Source organism: Pipistrellus kuhlii, unplaced genomic scaffold, assembly GCF_014108245.1.
Source record: "Pipistrellus kuhlii isolate mPipKuh1 unplaced genomic scaffold, mPipKuh1.p scaffold_m20_p_13, whole genome shotgun sequence".
NCBI lineage: Eukaryota > Metazoa > Chordata > Mammalia > Chiroptera > Vespertilionidae > Pipistrellus > Pipistrellus kuhlii.
This window is the reverse complement of record NW_023425438.1, coordinates 30,958,379-30,980,692: the sequence shown is the minus strand read 5'-3', so window position 1 is coordinate 30,980,692 and position 22,314 is coordinate 30,958,379. Positions and strand designations below refer to the sequence as shown.

The following is a 22,314-nucleotide window of genomic DNA, read 5'->3' as shown; positions in this document are numbered from 1 at the left end:
AAGATGCAGTCAGTGCTTAGATTTTCCCTTGGTTGAACAATAGATTTTATAGGTTGTCATCATTATCAGAGCTTACTTCATGTTGTTGATCCAGTTACATAAAAATTATATAATCTTAACCTAATAATAGACAAACAGGTAAATTGACTATACTTTCACTACGCCCATCAGCCAATCAGAGGGAATATGCAAATTAGAAGGACAAAGATGGTGGCCACCCAGCTGCTCCAGGTGCAGAGTGGCTGGGTAGGGCAGAATACCTGATAGGAGAGGGAGGGCAGGGGCAAAAGGATCTACAGGAGTGGCACTCTGGCCACAGTGAAGAGGAAAATTGCAGATTTCAGCCGGAGCCTGCAGCAAAGATGAAGAAGGCAGACTCTGGCTGGAGTCTGCAGCAAAGGTAGCACACTCCAGCCTGAGTGAAGGCCTACGTCCCAGGTGCCCAGGCTGGAAGCCAAGGGAAGGAAAGCCTATTGCACAAATCTCTTCCTGCAATGGGCCTCTAGTTTTACAAATAATTCTTTCCACTTACAAATTCGTAAGTTTATGAATCAGTATGTTCTGAATGAAAATTGCCTTTTGAAGTTGGTTTTCCAGACTATGCCTATTCCTAGTTTAAAATGCCATAAAAGTGTGAGGTGTAATTCAGAGTTTAGTTTTACTAGGTATCAAATACATTTCTCATTGTTTTTCAGTCTCCCAGACTGATTTCATTATGAGAAAGTGCTGAATAATTTCTTGATCTGAATTTCAAAATCATTTAACAAACTGTTCTTAGGTAATAAAAGTTTCAGCATTAAGACACTGTTAAATTTATACCATGATAGAGAAGAGTATAGGCATTGAGACCAGAGGGAATGAGAGACTAGTTATATAAGGCCTTATAGGCCTCTGAAAGGACTTATCTTAAACTCTAAGTGTGATGGGAAATCCTTGAAGATTTTTGAGTGGAGGAGGAACTTGTTCTGATTTACTTTTTAATTGGATCGATCTGGCTATTGTGATAGAAACAGATTGAAGGGAACAAAGATCAAATTGGAGATAAGTTAAAAGGCTGTTTCCATCCTCCAGGTGAGTCATAATGGTGGCTTTGACTTACAGTGTGGTTAACTGGTGAGAAGTGGCCAGATTCTGAGTATAATTTAAAATTTGAGCCACCAGAACTCATTGATGGATCATATGTGGAGTATAGAAGAAATTTTTTGAGCAATAGAGTTGCCATTCACTGTGAAGAGGAGATTGAGAACAATTTTGAGGAAACATCAGGCGCTTAGTTTTGGACATCAGTGTTTGAAATGCCCTTTAGATATTCAGGTGGAGAAATGAAATAGACAGTTGGTTATAGGAATCTGTAGTTCAGGTAAAGGTCTGAGCTAGAGAGAGAGAACTTTGTGTGGAAACCCCACAGATGGTATGAAAGCCAAGAGGCTGCTGAAGATCACTAGGGAGGAGATTGAAGGGCTGATTCTGGGGTCCTCCAGCATTTGGGGATTGGAGAGATGGAGAAAGGAAATAAGAAGTACTAGCCAAAGAGGTGGACCACACTGAAGGCAGTATGGTGTCCAGGAAATTCCAAGAAGAAAATCGGGTATAACTGGTATGCAAGATACCAGTAACAGGATGTCTGAGATTGACCGCTGGATGGAGCAAGCATGTCAAAGTTGGGACTAGCAGGCCACATGCCCCGCCAGCCACGAGTTTGACATGCTTGGGATAGAGTAACACACAGGTGATGGGTAACCTGGGTATGAGCAGTTTCAGTAGATGGTGTGGGCAGAAGCCTGATTGGAATGCATATTAAGAGATAATGGGAGGAAAGAAATTAGAGGTTTATAACATAAGAAAGGGTTATGTTATAAAGAAAAATAAAGAAATAGGACAGGAGAGATGGGGTCAAAAGAGGTTTATTTTCTTATTTATTTGGGATAAATAACATCTATTTCTCCTGGTTTGCTAATGGGAGTGATCCAGTGGGGGAAAATTCGATGCAGGAAAGGGGATAATTGCTGGAGTGATGTTGATAAAAAGCCACTTAATAAAGGAGAAAGGAATGGACAGTAGGTGCCTGGAACCTGATGATAGATAGCGTGGAGATGTCTTAGCCCTGGACTGCCCAACTCCAGATTTCTTGTCTTAGGAAAACAAGCTCCCATTCAGTTAAGCAATTATTTTTTTAGGTTTATGTTACATGCACCTGAATGCAGTTCTAAGTGACACAACATATTTAGATGTGCACTGGGGCAAGGGGTTGTCCCTCTGCCCAGCCTGCACCCTCTGCAATCTGGGACCCCTTGGGGGATGTCCGACTGCCAGTTTAGGCCCATAGGGATTGGGCCTAAACTGGCAGTCGGACATCCCTCTCACAATCCGGGACTGCTGGCTCCTAACCACTTGCCTATCTGCCTGCCTGATTGCCCTCTAACTGCTCCCCTGCTGGCCTGATTGACACCTAACTGCTCCCTTCCCAGCCCCATTACCCCCAGCTGCCTTCCCCTGCAGGCCTGGTCACCCCCAACTGCCCTCCCCTGCCAGTCATCTTATGACAGTGTAGAGGCTGCCATCTTGTGATGTGAGGGTGTGAGGGTCAATTTGCATATTACCTCTTTATTATACAGTTCCTTTATTTTGATTTTGATATATATTTTACCAAGTATTATAGAAACAAATGCATAGCAAACATTTATCTGTTTTACAAAGGGAAAGTAAAATTGCTTTTATAACTAGCTAATGAGAAGACTTTAAAAAATTACATTAGAGGGAGAAAGAGAAACAGCAATGTGAGAGAGAAACATCAATTGTCTCCCGCAATGTGCCTCGACTGGGGATTGAACCCAAAACCTGGGTCTGCATTGTGACTGGACAAACTGCAACCTTTTGGTATACAGGTCAGTGCTCCAACCAACTGAGCCATACTGGCCAGAGCTAATGAGAAAACTTTTAATGTATTATATTTAAATACCTATACAAAATTTTTACACAAAAACTTAAAACATGACTCACTTTAAATTTAGAACTTTCTATTAGAGGCACAATTTGGAATGAGCCAGTTAGAAATGTATAAACTAAAATCATCTAAGAGCCAAAACCAGTTTGGTTCAGCGGTAGAGTGTCGGTCTGCGGACTGAACGGTCCCAGATTCGATTCCGGTCAAGGGCATGTACGTTGGTTGCGGGCACATCCCCAATGCGGGGTGTGCAAGAGGCAGCTGGTTGATGTTTCTCTCTCATCAATGTTTCTAACTCTCTATCTCTCTCCCTTCCTCTCTGTAAAAAAAATCAATAAAATATATTTTTAAATAAATAAATAAATAAAATCATCTAAGATCGGGTGTGAGAACTCATCAACTTTACATTACTGATATTTGAAAATGTTATGTTATACATATATATTGCCAATGTAGCCGATAAAGAAAACATATCAAGTGCATTTGCCAAATTGTAATTTATATCTTAAAGTTAAAAACAACAACAACAACAACAACAACTATTAGGTTAGCAGATATGCTACTTAAGTAACTATGCATGAAAAGCAGTTGTAACTGTACTTCTCATAAAATAGTGTTATATATAACATACTCACAGTGGCTCCTCGCAGTGCAGTGCCTATCACTTGGTGGTCTCCTTGGGCTAAGGAGAATCCTAGGTTGAATTGTGAGGTCCCAGTACACTGTGTGCCACTCATGTTAATTTCCACTCTGTCTGTGTCCACCATCCTGCCATGGGAGGGCGGCAGTCCCTCCTCCGATCTAAGGTCAGGGATTCCATCGAGACCCACAGTTCTCAAACCGTGCAGTGAGGCACCCTGAGGATTGCAGTGACTTCACCGGAGTTTTGCAGGACAGTTAAAAATTTTGGAACACACAAGACTTCTGTTGGGCACTCTACAGATAAGTGGCTCCAACTTAGTGCAGAGTTTCACATGAGATGACGCTGCATTCCTTCTAAGGGTGTCCTGTCTTTAGGAAGCTGGGTTTTTAGTGCTTGCTGTAATAAAAAGCAAGTACCACTCAACAATTAACTTAGAACAGGAACAAGGGCGAGGTTGTCCAATCTGATTCCAAGGTTGGAGAAGTTGTGTAGTGCCCAACTTCATTAATGCATGCAACTTATTAGTATGCAGTTTTGGTTATTTCAGAATTAAATCAGAATTATTTTTTTTCAGTTTCTGTTACATTCTCAAATGGCTACCAAGTTGTTGGGACATAATGATTAGGTTGTTTGAGTCTGTTTATTAAGTGGGATGGCAGGTATTTCAGGCACCATAAATTACTGAGATGTAAAGGGTGCTATAGACTGAGAAAGTATGGGAACCTCTGGTCTAAACTCTGGCTTTCTCAGGACCCCACATGACGGTCACTTCTCTTATGTGTAGCATAGGGGTGGAAAGCGCAAATTATTTCTTCTTGGTATCACTTTTGGCTTTACTAACTGTGTGACTTGAGGAAAGTTACTTCACCTATTCAAGCCAAAGTGATGAACTATAAAATGAAGATAAAAGTATCTAACTCATAGGTTTATTTTAAGAATTAAGTTAATATATGTAAAATGCTTAAAACTTTCTGTCACAGATACTTGCTTTTTAAGTAAATAAATTTAAACTTTCTGCCAACTGGATCTTCCCAATCAATCTAAATTTTTTTAGTTAAACATTTTTATTGTGGTTAAAACACAATATAACATTTATCATATTAACCATTGTTAAGTGTACAGTTGAGTAGTGTTAAGTATATTTATGTTGTTGTGAAAGAGATGTCTAGAACTTTTTCATCTTGCACACTGAAAACTCTATACCTCTTAAATACAGCTTCCCTTTTCCCTCCCCCAGCCTGTCAACCACCCTCTACTGTCTGCTTCTATGAGTTTGATTATTTCAGATACCTCCTTTAAGTAGAATCATGCAGTGTTTGTCCTTCTGTGACTGGCTTATTTCATTTAACAAAATGTCCTCATGGTTCATCTATATTGCAGCATGTGACAAGGTTTTCTTTAAGAAAAAAAAATAATAATACAGTTGCATTCTCTGTATATACCACATTTTATCTGATTGTGAATAATGCTGCTATGAACATGGGTTTGTATGTATTTCTTTGAGACTTTTTTTTAAAATATATTTTATTGATTTTTTACAGAGAGGAAGAGAGAGGGAGAGAGAGTTAGAAACATCGATGAGAGAGAATCATTGACCAGCTGCCTCCTGCACACACCCCACTGGGGATGTGCCCACAACCAATGTACATGCCCCTGACCGGAATTGAACCCGGGACCTTTCAGTCCGCAGACCGACGCTCTACCACTGAGCCAAACCAGTTTCGGCTCTTTGAGACTCTTGTTTGAATTTTTGGCTATCCCATATAGTAAAAGGGTAATATGCAAATTGACCAAACATTAGAACGACCAGTCGCTATAACATGCACTGACCACCAGGGGACAGACGTTCAATGTAAGAGCTGCCCCCTTGTGGTCAGTGCATTCCCACAGGGAGAGCGCCACCCAGCAAATGCTGGACTGATGGCTGGTGAGCTCAGTGGCGGTGGTGGCTTCTCCTGCCTCCTTGGCATTTGGACATCCCTCCAGGGCGCAGGCCGGGCTGAAGGACCTTCTCCCCTCCAGTGCACCAGGCCGCTAGTATACTTGTAAGTGGGATTGCCGAATTAGATGATGGCTCTATTTTTAATCTTTTGCGGCACTTCCATACTGTTTTCCATAGAGGTCAATCATTTTACTGTTCCATCAACAGTGCACAAAGGTTCCACTTTTCCTCCATCCTAACACTTGTTTTTGTTTAGGTTTTGTCTTTTTGTTTTTTCCCTAGTAGCTATACTAATTGGTGTAAGGTGATACCTTGTTGTTTTGATTTGCATTTCTCTATTGATTAGTGATGTTGAGCATTTTTTTCATATGATTGTGGGCCATTGAAATGTCTATGAAAGTTTGTTGCACATATTTTAATTGGGGTATTTTATTTTTTGTTGTTGAGTGATAGGACCTTTAAAAATATATTCTGGCTACTAACCCTTTGTCAGATAATGTGATTTGCACATATTTTCTTCTACTCTGTAGGTTGCCTTTTCACTCTGTTGATTTTGTCCTTTGGTACACGAAAGTTTTAAAGTTTGATAGAATCCTATTTGTCTACTTTTGCTTTTGTGGTCTATGCTTTTGGTGTCATATTGAAGAAATTGTCAAAACCAATGTCATGAAACTTTTCCCTATCTTTTCTTCAAGGAGTTTTGCAGTTTGGGGTCTTTAATCCATTTTGAGTTAATTTTTGTGTTTTGTCTGAGATAAAAACCAATCTTTATTTTTTTCATGTGGCTATTCCATTTTTCCAGCATCACTGTTGAAGAGACTCTCCTTTTCTTATTGAGTGGTCTTGATGCTCTTGTGGTAGATCATTTGACCATATGTGTGAGGGTTTATTTATGGGCTCTCTCTATTCTAAGCCACTGGTCTGTAGGCCTGTCTTTATACCAACATCAACTCTTTTAATTAGTGTGGCTTTATAATATGTTTTGATACCAGGAAGTGTGAGTCCTAACTTGCTTCTTTTTCAAAATTGTTTTGATTATTTGGGTCCCTTGAGATTCCCATTCAACTTTTAAATAAGCTCAAGTCTTTTCTATTTAAATAAATCACAACTCTTAGTGGTACCTGAGATAAATATGTCTTATTCCTTTCCTCCATAATCAGATTTCTTCAAGGAATTATCACTATTTGGATTCTCCATTTCCTTGTTGCTTATTCAGATTCAATCAACTTCAATTATGCTTTTCTCCTGAATATTACAGAAGAAAAACTTTTACTAAGTTTGCAAAACAAAACAAAACAAAGTCACCCAACCCACAAAACCTACCTCCCTCCCTCCCTCTCTCTCTCTCTCTCTCTCTCTCTCTCTCTCTCTCTCTCTCTCTCTCTCTCCATATTCCTAAACCCAATAGAATTTTAAAAAACAGGATAATGTAAAATACGAGGGAGAATTTAGCACTACTGACCACTCCATTGTTCTTGAAATATTATCATTGTTACTTTTCTGTTAGTTCCCATGACACTGCTCTTCTACAATATTATTTTTCTACCTCTCTGGCATTCTTCTCTGTCTCCTTTTCAGGCCCATGTTTCTTCCCTCTGTCCTTGAATGTTAGAATTTCTCAAGGCCCAATTCTGAGCTCTCTTCTCTTCACTCTGAACTGCTAGGTTATCAAATTTATATCCAGAGCTTTAGTGGCTTCTCTTTAGAGCTCAGACCTCTAGCCCAGTGCCCCAAATCCATAAATCCAGCTGCCTACTGGATGTCTCCCCTTGAGCACCTTAAAAAATATTTCCAACACACAGTATCTTTAAAGTGGAATTCAGAGTCCCCTACCTGTTTCTCTTCCACCGTTCTGATCTCAGAGAATGGCCTTACCTTTCCTCTACTTATGGAATCCAGAAGCCAGGAAGTCATCTGTTTATCCTTGAGATAATTCTGTTCTTCACCCAACATGCCACGTGCCCCCACGCACTTCCAGCTAATCTCTGATTCTTGTTCATTTTATCTTCTAAATCTTTCTCACGTCTGCCAGAGGCTCCCCCTCTCTTGGCTCATCACTTTAGAGCCACCCCACTTCTCTCTTCTGGACTCCTTCAGCACTTCTGACTCTTCTTCCTGCTTCCATTTTTGCTCCCTATCACTCTGTCCTCCACACTGTAGCCATAATGGTTATTTAAAAAAAAAAAACCAAAAAAAAACACGAACCTGCTCAAAACTCTTCTACAGCTCCGGAGAATAGATAAGAAACTGGGATCAACTAGGACAGAGTAGGAAGCATAGGTGGTAGGGATACAGGAATAGGAATAAGACATTTAATTGTATACCTCTATAATTCATTGTCTTCTGGAACTTTATGAATGTATTATCTTTTCCAAAAATCAAATCATTAAATTGAATTTTTAAAATGATAGCATCACATTATTCTTACGATAAAGGCCAAGCTGAACTGGTCCCAATATATTTACCTTTTAAACTTCATCTCTTAGTATACCCACTTTCAATCTCAGTGCCCTAGCCCTACCAGGCTTCTGTCGCTCAACATGCTTTCTCTTGCTTCAGGGCCTTTGCACGGATTGTTCCTGGCTCTGCCTAAAATGCCCTTTAGTCTCCTTTCACTGAGGTAACACAGTCTTATCCTTCCATCTCAGGCCACCAGTTACCACTTCTTAAGGGAAGCTTTCCCTGACAAACTCGATCCCTACTATTTGCTGTTACAACACCATTTACTTCTTTGGCACTGGCCGCAGTTCCAGTTTAATATTTATTGTGTGACTTTTTAATTACTATATACCTCATCAATTTGAGAGTTCCAGGAGGGCAGGGACTGTGCCTGGTTCTGTTAAAGACAAAATGACAAACTATTTGGGAGCCGTTATAACGCTCACTGCTCAATATTTTGTGATAGATTTTTGTTTTTAAAGATTTTTGTGGTTTGATGTGCCTAACTCAACAAAAAGCAGTAGTAACAATTTAACAGTACTTATCCTAAGAAATCCCTGCTATCCTTAAGCCCATCATAATACTCTGTGTTGATGAAGTAGAAGGTATCCCATAGCATATTAAGGGTGTGTGTGTGTGTAGGGGTGTGTGTGAATTAGCTGAGGGAATAGTCTTCCAGAGGAGGCTCTTATATTCAGTGTCCAAACCTGCTTTTTTTGAACATCATCAAAGATTAGTACCTCATGGACTATGCTTTGGAAATGCTACATTAGTGTATACTATAGCAGCTTTTGAGTATGCTTCTGTAAAAAAGAATGGAAAAGGAAGTAAGTTAAAAATGATAAATCTGACAAAAATCAAAGAGGATCAGAATTTACTGCTGAATTTGAAGTCTTTGGGTAAAGGCGGGCAATTAAAAATAGTCATCTCAAACCAAAGGGACTGAAAAAAAAAGTTTTAGTGGTAATCTTTATCCCCATTTTTAATGTTTTAAAATGTAAAAAAAAAATGAAGATTATTTCTGATCACTGTAAGATGGCATACATACAGACATGGTAAAAAGTAAAAGTGCCCCTCTACCCGAAGTTCATTCCTCTTTCTGTGGTAACCACAGTCAACAATTTTATGTCCTTCATGCATTTACAAGCACTCATCATTGTATATGTTTTTTTAAATAAATGGAATTTCTCTCTGTATATTCTGTAAGTGCTATACATAGCAATGTACAACACAATGTCAGTAATCTATACCTACCTTATTTTCAGTAGGTACATGGTAATCTGTAGTTTGGGTGTATCATACCTTATAATTGTTAGGAATAATCTTTTTAGTCCATAAAGAAATTGGATATGGGTGAACAGTCTAATGAAGCAATATAAGAAAAAGGTATTTTAGTATTTTTTTTAGTAAGATTGCAGAGGAGGGGGACTCAGTTCAGTTTCCTTTATAAGGAGCCTCTATTATATTATAGTTCATTTTCAGTGTGATTTAAATTCTGACTTCTTAGAAACACATGTGGCATAAAAGCATCTCTTTAAAACCATTTCTCTTTAAAAACATATAAAATAGTATATTTATGGGCATGCTTTAAGAACTGTTTCTTTATTTTTAAAATGTTTTATAGAAAAATACCAAATACATAAAAAGTAAAACATCATTCATAATCCCAATTTTAAAAAAGTCTATCAGGGCCCTCGCTGGTTTAGTTCAGTGGATAGAGCATTGGCCTGTGGACTGAAGAGTCCCAGGTTGAATTCTGGGCAAGGGCCTGGGTTGTGGACTCGAACCCCAGTAGGCGGTGTGCAGAAAACAGCCAGTGGATGATTCTGCCTCATCATTGAGGTTTCTATCTCTTTCCCTCTCCCTTCCTCTCTGAAATCAATTTAAAATATATAAGCATATATTTTAAAATCTATTAGGTAAGAGATAAAGTTCTTGCCTTTAGCTCCCCAATTCTATTTCTTTGAGGTACCTATTATCAACAGTTTGGACATATTTTTTCTTAAATTTTCTTGTGTTTATATAGATAATTTCTGTAATATGTATTTATACACATACCATACCTACTTTTCCCCTAATAAAATGGGATGATGCTATTCATGTATGTCTGCAACTTCTAAAAATTTCCTCCCCCGTGTATTTTCAGCAGAAAATTTCTGATTAATTAAACTTATCTATCTCTTATGTTATCTTCATTTGTTTTCTTGTACTAACAACATTCACAGTAACTAAACTCCAAAGCAACTGATTTATTAACTGTCATTGTAGTTTACTAATTCACAGTGCGAATTATATTTGGCATCATAGACCTTGCTCATTTGCTTGAGGCATTCCCACCTGATGGATGAATTACTCAAGAGACTAAGTTAAAGATAAGAAGGCTGATTGGTGAGCAGAGTCTTGGAAAGAAAGCAAGGAGGTGTTCTTACAGGATATTTGTATCAAGCTGCTACAGCTTTCTGACCTGCCTGGGGCTCTTTCTGTCTTGACAACTGGTATTAGTCATCAGAGCCATAGCCTTGAACTTGGTTAGAGACTATAGAGCAAGCTTCTTCCAGATCCTGTTCTGAACTGGGCAATGCCCACCACTCCACTTAAGATATCTGACCAAGTTCTCATTCTTACTTTCTATATGTGAGAAAAGTGTTAGAATTTGAGGACTTCCCCAGGTCTGCTTTATGGAGATATGGAAAATTCATTTGCCTCTATAGCAATTTATTTATAAGCACTCTCTTAGGTGAGCCTCGGTGGACGTGGCTAACATATAGAGGTTGTGACCAATCACAGTGTCTCCAGACATTGCCAGATGTCCCTGGGCGGCCCAAATCATCCTGAGTTCAGAACCACTGGTGTGGAGGGAGATTGGTGTAGAATATAGTAGCAGCTAAAGAGAGGGAAACCAGGTGAGATATTGTCTGGAAGTCAACTGAGAAGTCAACAGCCGAGGAAAGAACATAGGATTTTTAATTAGCCTACTTGCCCACAAATTATGAGATGTTTGGTTAGTTTTTCTATCTGCCTGACTATGAATTAGTGTGAGGACTGACCTAGTTACTACTGTTTTTGTAACTCATGTATTTATTATGTACCAGAGTTATACTGGCATTTTATATTCATTATAGAAAGAGTATATAAAAGTCCTCTGTAAATTATAAAATTTGGAGGAAAAGTAATGGGTTGCTTGGCATGTGTTCTTATTCACTTCCTGCCACTGTTTTTATCCAATTAGATCTTTAAAACTACTGGCAAAAATATGGTTTACCTTTGTGAATTTGACTATGATTCTAAATTTATATATATTTTCAAGGAACAATTACTTTTATGTAATTTTTATATATGTAATTACATATATATTACATGTATATAATTGTATAAAATATATGTATATAAAATATATCATAATATATGCTAGATTTAAAATTACATTATGGATTAAAGTGTAGCATCACTCATTTTACAATGAGAATTAATGAAAAAATTATATTTCTTAATTTGAATTAGAATTAGCAAGCAAATTTCCAGGCATATTTCTATTCCATATATTGAATAATTCCTTGGGAAACCCCGTTGTTAACATGCAGAAAAACTCTTTATTTTTTGTCCTTTTGTTTCCTGCCCTTATGTCAATTCCCTATAGTGAGTCAATTAATTTTTTTATCCTTGTCCTAGCTACATTCACTTTGTCTCTGTACTTTAATGGATTAGTCAGCCATGGTTTCCCTCTATGCTCAATAAATGTTTACTGAATGAAGGAATAAATTACAGACAATATGTTATCTCTCTTCTAGCAGGTTATCTTCTAAAGTAATCAGTAACTACTCTTCATTATAGATGTGAAATTGTTTAACTGTCTATAGTTCTCCGAGTTTCTCCAGAATTTATCCCATGGTTTGGATTTTTTTGGGGGGAGGGGGGGGGGGGTTAGGTGTTACTATCAGTATGCAAATTCTCTAGGCCTCCAGGGAGTGTTTCTATAACACTTGAAATATTTGCTTCAGCCCTGTAATTTATTCCGAATTCTAATACTTTGTTGCCTCTGTGAATTGTCATGTTTAGTACCTGCTGTCTCCCATGTGTCTCCTAATGATTTCATGGGACCAGTCTTGGTTGCCTGTACATGATTTAATTCTCAAATCCCGGATTGAACCTATCACCCATTGTTGATTTTTAGTATTGGCCATGAATATATATATATATATATATATATATATATACACACTTTCAATTTCCTTCCAGATGTGATGATAATCACATGGATTTTGGGGGCAGTTTTCTTAACTTATGAGAATCTGAATGCAATGGGATTGTTTGTGACCACTTTCATCAAACAGCCCAATCACAAAGACTTAATGTACCCTCTCTTTTTCAATACTTGAGACCAAGTGTAATGTATTTCTCTTTTTTGGGGGGGTCATAAACTACTCTTCTAGGAAACAGTCATCTATCCTAACCAAAACCCCCACTTCCCTCTGAGATTAGGTCTTCACTATTCTGCACTTATTCTGTCAGCGTGACTACCTATTCATCATTGTATTCCCATATATACTTGGCACATGTAGGAGGCACTCACCTATTTTTGACCTGCTGAGTGAACAAAACTCAGATTGTTGTGGTTATTAATGTTTTTTTTTTATTATTAATGATGTCATCTGCTATAATTTTCTCTTTCTTCTCCCAGTGCCATTTGACATCCAATTGAGTACTTTATCTAAGCACTATAGACTTAGGGTTAAGAGAAACCAATTTGAAGAGCCATTTGAAGGTCATGGAAATCATTTCCCAGTTTCTTAAATGAAAATCACACCTCTGTATAAACTTGAAGAAAATGAGGAGAAAATGATAAAGGCAATAGAAAGAAACAGGATTAGAGCAGAAATAATGAAAGATACTTCCTGTCTGAGAGGTTGGCAGAGAAAAGGAAGTTTCCATTCCTATTTTGGGTTAGTAGTTTTCTACACAAGGACCCAACATTAAAATTGGGAAATCCCATGGGCCTTCTCCTTGGTTCATCTCATGGATCTCTTCTCATCTGCTCTGGACGTATCTCCCTCTGCAGTGGAATAGGACAGTATCTTAGTGCCCTTTTCCTTCCTGTCCTGCCAGATCTTATATAGGCCTGTTCAATTTTTGCAGATTTAAGAACTAACCACTTGGATAAACAGTTAGAAATACTTTCCTGTCTGGACTGGAATATTCTTTTCCTGAGTTTCAGACTATTTTTTCCTAATTCTAGTTATCTTCATTACCATCCAGAAGTATATTTGGCACCAGTACTTGGAAACTTTATCCTTCCCCACAGGCTGTTTTATAAAAAATGCATTCATTAGCTTATTAATTTAGTTATACATTCTTATTACAAAATCTGGTGTCAAGGTTACCTCTGGACTACAAGAGAACTGAAATGATGGCCATACCTTGATCCCAATGAGTAGTACCCCACTTAGATGTTAATAAGGCTACCCTGACTTTCTAACACCTCTAAAGATTGGAAAACCCTGGAGCTCAGACCTGGAACCTCTTTTGTTCTTTTTTCTTAAACAACAAATTTACTTTCTCATAGTTGCCAGATCAAGGAGCCCTCTGGGTTGGTTTCTGGTGAAGCTCTCTTCCTGGCTTGTAAGCAGCTGTCTTGTATGCCAAATGTCCTCTTTCTGTGTGGGTGCATGGAGAGAGAGAGCCCTCTGGTGTCTCTCTTTTTACTTTTTATTTTTATAAGAATAGCAGATTGGATTAGAGCCCCACACTTATGACCTCTCCACTCATTTTTTAAGGAGAGCTTATTCAGTTTTATGACTTTACTGCCTATAAATTGTTGATGACTCCTGAGTATATGTTTCCAATCCTCACTTTACTCTGAAGTGCAGACTCGTTTTTAATTGTCTACTTGATATATTTATCTGAATGTCCATAAACCTAACATGTCCAAAAACAAATTCTTTATTCCCTCTAAATTTGCTTCTCCTCAGTTCTTGGTCTCAGTAAACCCAGTTGCTTAGTGTAAGCACCTCTGAGTTTTTCTCATGTATGTCACATCCAGTCCTTCAGCAAGTCCTGGTTAATCCCCTTTAAAATATATCTCAAATCTTTCAACATAGCATTTCTTTACCATTGCTGCTCAAGGTCAGACCATCATCTTCTCTCACCTAGGCCAGCCCCCTAATTGTCTCCTTGCTTCTATTCTTGCCTGATTTCTGCTTTAAAGCATAATTGGATTATAATTCTCTGCTGCTTCTCATCAAAAAGGTTCGACCCAAACTGGCCCCTGACTATCTATTTCCTTTCCTCTGAATATCCATCGCCTGCCCTGCCTCCCTCCCCTCCAGCTCCATGGGCCGAGCTTTCTATAGGCACATTCTGATCTCAGGGTTTTTGTATCTGCTGTTCTCCGCTTCAAACTCACTTTCTCCAAATAACCATATGGGTAGTTCCTTCATTTCATTTGAGTGTGTATTCAAATGTCATCTCTTCAGAAAGGCCATTTTTATTTATTAGTCATCCTTCTTAAAACAGCATCTTCCCCCGTCAGGACCGGTTTGGCTCAATGGATAGAGCGTCGGCTTGGGGACTGAAAGGTCCCGGGTTCGATTCCGGTCAAGGGCATGTACCTTGGCTGCGGGCATATCCCCAGTAGGGGGTGTGCAAGAGGCAGCTGATCGATGACTCTCTCTCATCGATGTTTCTGACTCTCTATCTCTCTCCCTTCCTCTCTGTACAAAATCAATAAAATATATTTTTTTAAAAAACAGCATCTTCCTAAAATGCCATCCTTACTGTGCTTTATTTTTCTCTGTAGTTCTTATTGCTGTCCGGCATCATATCATACTACTAAAACTATTTATGTATGGCCTTGAAGGAAGCTCCCTGAGGGGAGTAAGGGCAAGGGTGTTGTCTGGTTGTTCATTGTTGTATCTTTAACACCTAGAATAGGGCCTGGCTCATACAAAGTGCTAAATACATATTTATGGGATGAATCAGTTGAATGTATAAATAAGTGGCTGAACCTCCTTTGAGAAAGATTATGAAGTAATGCCCAATGGTGGAATAGCTTTTCAGTAAAGTAGTGAGCTCCTTGACTGGCAGTATTCAAGCATGAGCTGGGTGCATGAAGGGTACTTGAAGGGATGCTGCAGGAGGAACTTCCATGTCACGTGGAAGTGGAAGATTAAACTAGGTTTCCTTCCAATTATGGATTATCTGACCCTATGATGTTAATTATGATTATTCTATACATTAACTTAGCACCTACTTTGTGCCTCGCATTGTTCTAGACACTGAATATAAAAACATAAAAGATGCCTAGCCAGTATCCATAAGGAGCTAGTAGTCTCTGGATAATTAGGAAAAGAGGTGCTTAAGAGTGTAAGTGTAAAGTTTTAGCAGATTAAAATTTATCTTTATTTATTTTTGAGATGTTTTGGATAAATGGGGAAGGTAGGAAAAATATGTTTATAACCAGGAGAACTAGATCAGAAAGATGACCCTAAAATTGCCTTCCTGAGAAGTGAGAATTTAAGGGGTGAAGACCACATTTTATGTTCTTATGGGGGAATTCTCCATAATAGAAATACCAGTGTTTCCCATTGAGGCATATTACAGGGCTGGGTGTAATTCAGTAGCAAAGGTAATTTGAAATTCTTGGAACAGATGTGCTTTCTTCAAACCCAATAAAGATGATTAAGTCCTGTCCCATTTCTCCCCATTAGGGATGTTAATATGAAATGGACAGTCCATTAAGTCATGTTGTTAGCACAGGACTGAAAAGAGAGCTTTCTGGTGAGTGGGACAAGGATTCTAACAGTCAAATATTATACAAAGGGGCCCTTCAGTTCCTTTTCTGATTCATGTGCCTGAAATCTCTTCGGCAGTGGGGGAAGAGTGGTCTTTTTTCATATGACCCTAGGCCCTCATGCTGCTCTTCTTACACACATGCCCCAATATGACTTGACACAGAATCATCCTCTCTAGCTAGGACGTGATGCCTAGGTAGGTGGGGAATTCCTGTATTGTTTAGAAATCATAGTAGTCTTTGGGTTTGGCTGGCATGTTCACGATAAGTTTACTGACAATTGATTTTTTTTCTCTTATGCCATATGCTGTTTTGAGTCTGTTGCCTTGAAGGTGAAACAATTTCTTCCAATGTTGATATTTCATAATCTCATAGATAACAAGCATACCCATATGCATAGTCCTTCAGAAGTTTTAAACATTTGGAGATGAATGAATAATGCTGCCACAAATGGAAAAGAGCAGCATAAAATCATAATGGTGATATTGAATCAATTTTTGTTGGGTGGTTGGGTGAGCACTGGCATTGAGAAAGCCTGGTACTTTACTACATTTCTTTGTCTCTTCTGGAGACATTGTTTCTGGTATGTGTTATTTGTTTATGAATTTTAAAATTTAGCATTTTACTTTAATTACCTTGACTTAATGTGTTTTAATATTTTAGATAAACAAGATCTGTATTTGTAAAATTGGGGTTTAAATTGCAAATAAATCATTAACATTCACTGTTGATATTGTCATGGTGGCATATTTTCTATCTTGCATAGCAATGACTATTCAAACCTCAAGACATCTTTACCTTTTTTTATATAAATAGTAATCTTTCAAAATATTTTAATAGAACATGTTACATTTCTGAATGCAATGCAAAGCAGTTACTTCTGCATGGGTAGCGTCTAAGTATTTAGGAGATTAGGCTTCTAATAAACATGGACTACACGCATTTTGCATAGAGTTTTCATTAACACATCAATTGTGTTGCGTCATTTAACCACCTGTATCTGTCAGAGATTGTTTTTGAACATTTCATGGTGTAGGTGCGTGTGTAAATGTCTGTATAAGTTATACATTTGGAGAGATATTTTTAAGAGATTCTAATCCTCAGTATATCTTTCTCCCCACCCTCCTCTTACCTGGCGTTAGCTCCTTTTTGGTTCAGGTGTGCTGGTGTCCCTAGGCCTTTCTGGGCCGCAGCTGGAGAAAGTGGTGATTGACAGAAGCCTGGTGGGGAAGCTCATCTCAGACACCATCAGTGATGGTAATTACCCCCAAGTGCAAATCAAGTGCTTACATTAACACTGGGGCAGGAGAAATAGTGTGTCAACAGGTAGACTAATTATTACCACTGGGGACCTGCAAACACAAGTAATTGCATGTAATAGCATAGTTACAACCTATGGGACCAGTACAACTTTTGACTAATATTTAATATCAAAGTTTTTGTTAAGTGTTAGGCTCATATTCTGAATATTTTTCACTCTTAATAAATGCGAATATATTTTCAAAAATTTTTTTTCCTGATGTTTACTTTCAAAATTAGCTCCCTATTGTTGACATTTCAAATATTTTTCATTTTCAAAAGTGAATTTTTAATAAATAACCCAAATGTGTCAACACAGCCCCCAGTTTAAAAAAATATATATTAGTAATGTTTGCTTTGCCTCTTTAAGAAGATTCTTTGTTACCAACATCTATGAATATTAACTTTTGAGTACGTCTGGGCAATATTTCTTTCTTTTTAAAATTAGAATTGACATGATATTGAATTAGTTTCAGATGTACAATATAGTGACTGGGCACTATTTCTAAATATCAATGCAAACATCAATGCAAAATATAGTAGATAAATCTGGATTCTATTAAGTGATACTACATACTATTACACATAAGAAAAAGATTTTAAGCCAGATATTTAAAAGGTAGGATACTAACATTTACTGAACCCAAAGAGGCTTTATGCTTTGCCAACCTGCCCATTTTATTTAATTCAAAAAGCAACCTTTTATAAGGAATAGCTATTTTCACTTTATAGATAAGGAAATAGAAGCTGATATACGGAGGAACATGCTCACCAATGCCATCCTAAGGAACAGCTCCAAGTGACTGAGTTGAACTTTGAACCCGGGTTCTTGCTGCAGAACCCATTTTCTCTGCACTATACTATACTGACTCCTGAAGTTTCGAGAGTATCTTCTTTTATTCACAGTAAAAGGTCTAAGACTCAGATTTCATTTTCATTAGAGTCTGAAAATTGTCAGTGTCTTAAATGGAACAATCAAAGCGAAGTGTGGTCTAAAGGAAAGACAGGGGTGAGAACACAGACAACCTTCTGCTGTGTGCTCTCACCGGCCACCTCTGGACAAGCCAGACCCAGGTCCATCCTCCTCCAGCAAAGCAGCCTGCAGGATGCCTCTGGTCAGCAACATTGCTGATGAGAATACGTTGAGGGTCGGCTTGTAAGTGTGCCACGTTCTCTTCCTTTTAGGACGGGGAGCTTCCCTGTGGAAGAGGTTTTATTTTTACCCCTTTGTTGACACTGCAAATAAAGTAGTGACTGATGATTTTATCACACTGCTGCACTTCTATAAGAATTAAAAGGAGACTTTCAACATTATTCGTGTCTCTGAGATATCTTCTTTCACTTGTTTCTTTTATTTATACACTCTCATGAGACTGTGATAACAATGTGATTTCTTGGCAGTTCTCCAGATTCTCCTGTAATTGTGTAGATCTGCTGTTGGTAACTGTTTGCACAATGAGGGGTGTAGACATAAAGAAAAATATATAAAACATTCAATAATTTTTTTATGCTAGGAACAACATAAAACATTTCTCAGTTATTGTTATCAATTTTATGTAACATTAATGGCCCTTTTTGTAACCCATAAAAATTACCTACTTGTATGCTTTAGAAATAAAGCTGTAGAAGTATTTTTGCTAATATTCCTTTAAAAATATTTACTTAATGCCCATAATAGAAATAATATGCTTTTATTTCATTCAGCTTGTATACTCTCAAAAAGAAGGTTCATTGGTGAAAAATTTAAAATAAAAAAGTAAGATTGGTGGGGAGCACTGATCTATATTTGTTAATCCAATTTATTCTCAGATGGTTTATATTGTATAAACACAGGATTAAAGGCTAAGGTTAAATAAAAGAACATGTTTTAATCTTTATAGTCAGATGTGAAATGGTCTTTCTAGCCCTACTTCCAACTACATCTTATTTGGTGGTGGTTCCCAAACATCAGAGTATATTGAAACGGTCTCAGAAAAGAAGGAAAAATATCAAATCCATGCTGATTAAACTGATAATTATCATTTATTTCCAGCATCTTTAATATCCTTGTAAATTTTCATAATGATATTTAGGAGACTTTAGTTATTTCAATTAACATTTATTTTGTGAAAATAGCCTCTTGTAATATTTCATTAGAAAAAATCAATTCATTGTTATCTTATTCTAGCTTATTATTTGATGGTATTATTAAACCTTCCTTTTTTTTTTTTTTTCCTTAAAGCTCTTCTCACAGACAGCTTTATCATCTTATCATTTCTGGCACAAAACAAACTATGTTTTATTCAGTTTACCAAGAAGATGGGTTCTCCCGATATAAACAAAAGATTGGAAAAACTCTCAGCTTTGGATTATAAGGTAGAGATTTCAATTTAAGTCATCATACTGTTAATTATTAAGATATGAATTTCACATGACTTTATGCTATGCTCATTATTCTTGCACATTTCTAGATTTTGGAGTTATTATAGGATTAAGCTTGATTCATTAGAAACAGTGGCCACACCTAAGTTTTCTCTTTTCCTCTCAATGGAAACCTCTCAAGGTTTGACAATGGAATGTTTAGAGCAATTTATATCGTACTTATGGAAGCCAGTTACAGAAAACAGGCAAGTTACACATTTGAAAATGGTTTTGTCGGTAGTGGTAGTATAATATATACTGTATTTTTCGGACCATAAGACGCTCCGGACCATAAGACGCACCAGTTTTTAGAGAAGGGAAATGAAGAAAAAAAGATTCTGAAACAAATAGTGTCCTAAAATATTTTATGTGCATTAAAACCCAACATCACAGTCATAAACACATGTAATCAACCCTGTAAAGTAAACAGCAGCATTTAGAACCATTTTAGAGCCGGGCAAGCACACAGAGACCACACAGAGCCGGGCAAGTAAAAAAACTTTTTTTTTAAAGTGTATGTGTAGGCTATATTTGGACCATAAGACGCAGGGACTTTTCCCCCCCACTTCTGGGGGGAAAAAAGTGTGTCTTATGGTCCGAAAAATACGGTATACCATTCTTATTTTCCCCTCAGACCCCCATATTATTTTTCTAAACTAGGCTAGCTGACCAGGCTTCTATTTCACAAGAAAAGAAAGAAGAAAAAAGGCACTTCCAAAGGTTAATGGAAAAGTATAATAAACAAGGAGTGGGAAGATTCCGCTCTCAACTATAATTGGAGAAAATGCAAAATGAAATCTTCATTTGTTAGTCTCTCCCTTCACTAACTCCAGGTAATTTGTTTCTTTGAATCAGGGACTTTACATCTGTTAAGGCAGGATTTTTTTTTTAAATGGTGTGTTTTAATTTAAAATTTTCCACATTACATTTTAAACTGTTTAGAAGGCATACACTCACCCTGCTAGGATGAGTATCTAATACATTTTCCAGGCTGTTTCAGTTCAAGGCCTCTTTTTAGCAGTGACTTGTGTTTGCAAGATTGATCCAGCCTCTGTGACGTGGATTTGAGACAGTTCACTGTTCACGGGGAACGGAGCTGATGAACAGCTTCCTTAAAGAAGAGGCACACCTATGCCACAGAGTATATAGCAAAGGCAAAGATTTTTAGAAGTCAGCTTTGTGGCTTGAAACTGTGTTTTTAAAAAAGTGGTATTGAAGCTAACCTTTTGCCCATTTGAGATTATTTCATAATGTGATAATGTGATTGAAGCGGTAGTGATGTGAGGGAGGATCTAATTTTTATTTAGTAGAAACGTATTTTTATAAAAAACATTTTTAATTCAGGATAAAATATAAATAACATTTTCATTGTTGTACTGAACTACAATTTGGTTTTGTTTAACAGTTTTGTGGAGCTTCTGTAACACTTTGTGTAATATGCTGGAAATCAGTGGTACTCATGTATTATATTTTGGGTAGTCAAAAAATTGCTATTAACACTTTTAATGGGATGTTATTTTCCAGACTGGCTAACTGTAGCTTTACTTGAAATGGTATTTATTTATCAGTAGTGTTCTTCAAAATGCACCAATGTGCATTAACTCAGACTATTTTAAGTGTTTCTAATGCTGCTATATAAACTTCTCTATGACTAGTTCCTCCATCTTAGGTTTGATGGATAGCTTAATGAAGTCTTCTCAGCCAAAGAACAGTGGTTATCCATCAGTGAGAGCAGAGAGAAACTGCCATGATGTAATCTTTTCTTATAAAAAGATGTAGAAAATGGACCTGGTATGTGGGCCTTTATACCTTAAGTAAAGGAATTATTTGTTTATTCTTCTTGCCTTTGGATTTAGAAAATTCGGATATGAGTACTCCTTTTCATTTCTGTAATTAGAGAAGTAATCCCTTCAGAAAACCCATGGATTTCATATTCTGGTTCAATATTTCAATTTCCTTATTTAATACTTAGTAAAAACTTCCTTTTGACATTTGGAAGAATATTTTAAGAAACTTCTTTATTTCACTTGCCCTGTATACCATTGTGATAGAATATGATGCCATTCAAACTTATAGGAAACATGAAATTTCAGATAACATTCATGATTTGCATTACATGAGAACTGAAAGTGTCAGTCTCTTGTTTTAACTCTATTTCCTCATGTAGACATTTTTAAATAATATGTTTACATGGCAAGTAGTACATAAAAATAACATGTAATTCCATTGTGGTATTTCTCTAAAACAAGAAGATAGCTAATGATATTGAGAGCTTAAACATAGGAATTTGCACTTCAAAGCATAAAGTACATCCCGTTGTCTGTCACTGCCCATTTGGATTTGAAAACAAGGAAATAGTATAGAGTATTATAATTCTGCTTTTCTTTACAGCTGAACCATAATTTAATTCTTTCAGAGTGAAATAATTTTGGCAGAGAAAATTGCAGGGTAAATATCCTGAAACTATTGGCCTTTAACAAATTTTCCTGTCTGCATTTAAAAAATCCAATTCAATTTATTAAACAGTGAAGGGACAGTGCAAGGAGCTAAATGTTTACCATGAGAGAACAACACTGGTAATTACTTTGATTTCAGTTCCTTTTGATGTGCATTCAGAGGATGAAGAGGTCAATAATATTATGGCCATGCAAATAGAAAAGAGTTCCTTTTGACCATATTAAAAAAAAAATAGCAGAGGATTATTAAAGCATTAACCTTGATTTTAATGGCCTTGGTTGAGTGGTGAGATCACAATTTGGATGAGCCTGATTATTTACTAAATACAATACATAAATGCAACGGGTTCTTAACACCCATTGCACTCTGGCATTATCGCATTACTGCCATCCTTTGTTGCCTTG

General features: G+C 37.2%; 1 protein-coding gene across 5 annotated transcripts in view; it reads left to right on the top strand.

Annotated features, from left to right (window-relative positions):
- LOC118717424 (WD repeat containing planar cell polarity effector) overlaps window positions 1-22,314 on the top strand; it is a 217,435-nt gene that overhangs the window by 68,382 nt on the left and 126,739 nt on the right. For all 5 annotated transcript variants that reach the window (XM_045580802.1, XM_045580801.1, XM_036435487.2 and 2 more), the window contains exons 7-8: window positions 16,897-17,011; window positions 19,275-19,408. In XM_045580802.1, the coding sequence (XP_045436758.1) occupies window positions 16,897-17,011; window positions 19,275-19,408 (249 nt within the window). The remainder of the gene's footprint in view (window positions 1-16,896; window positions 17,012-19,274; window positions 19,409-22,314) is intronic.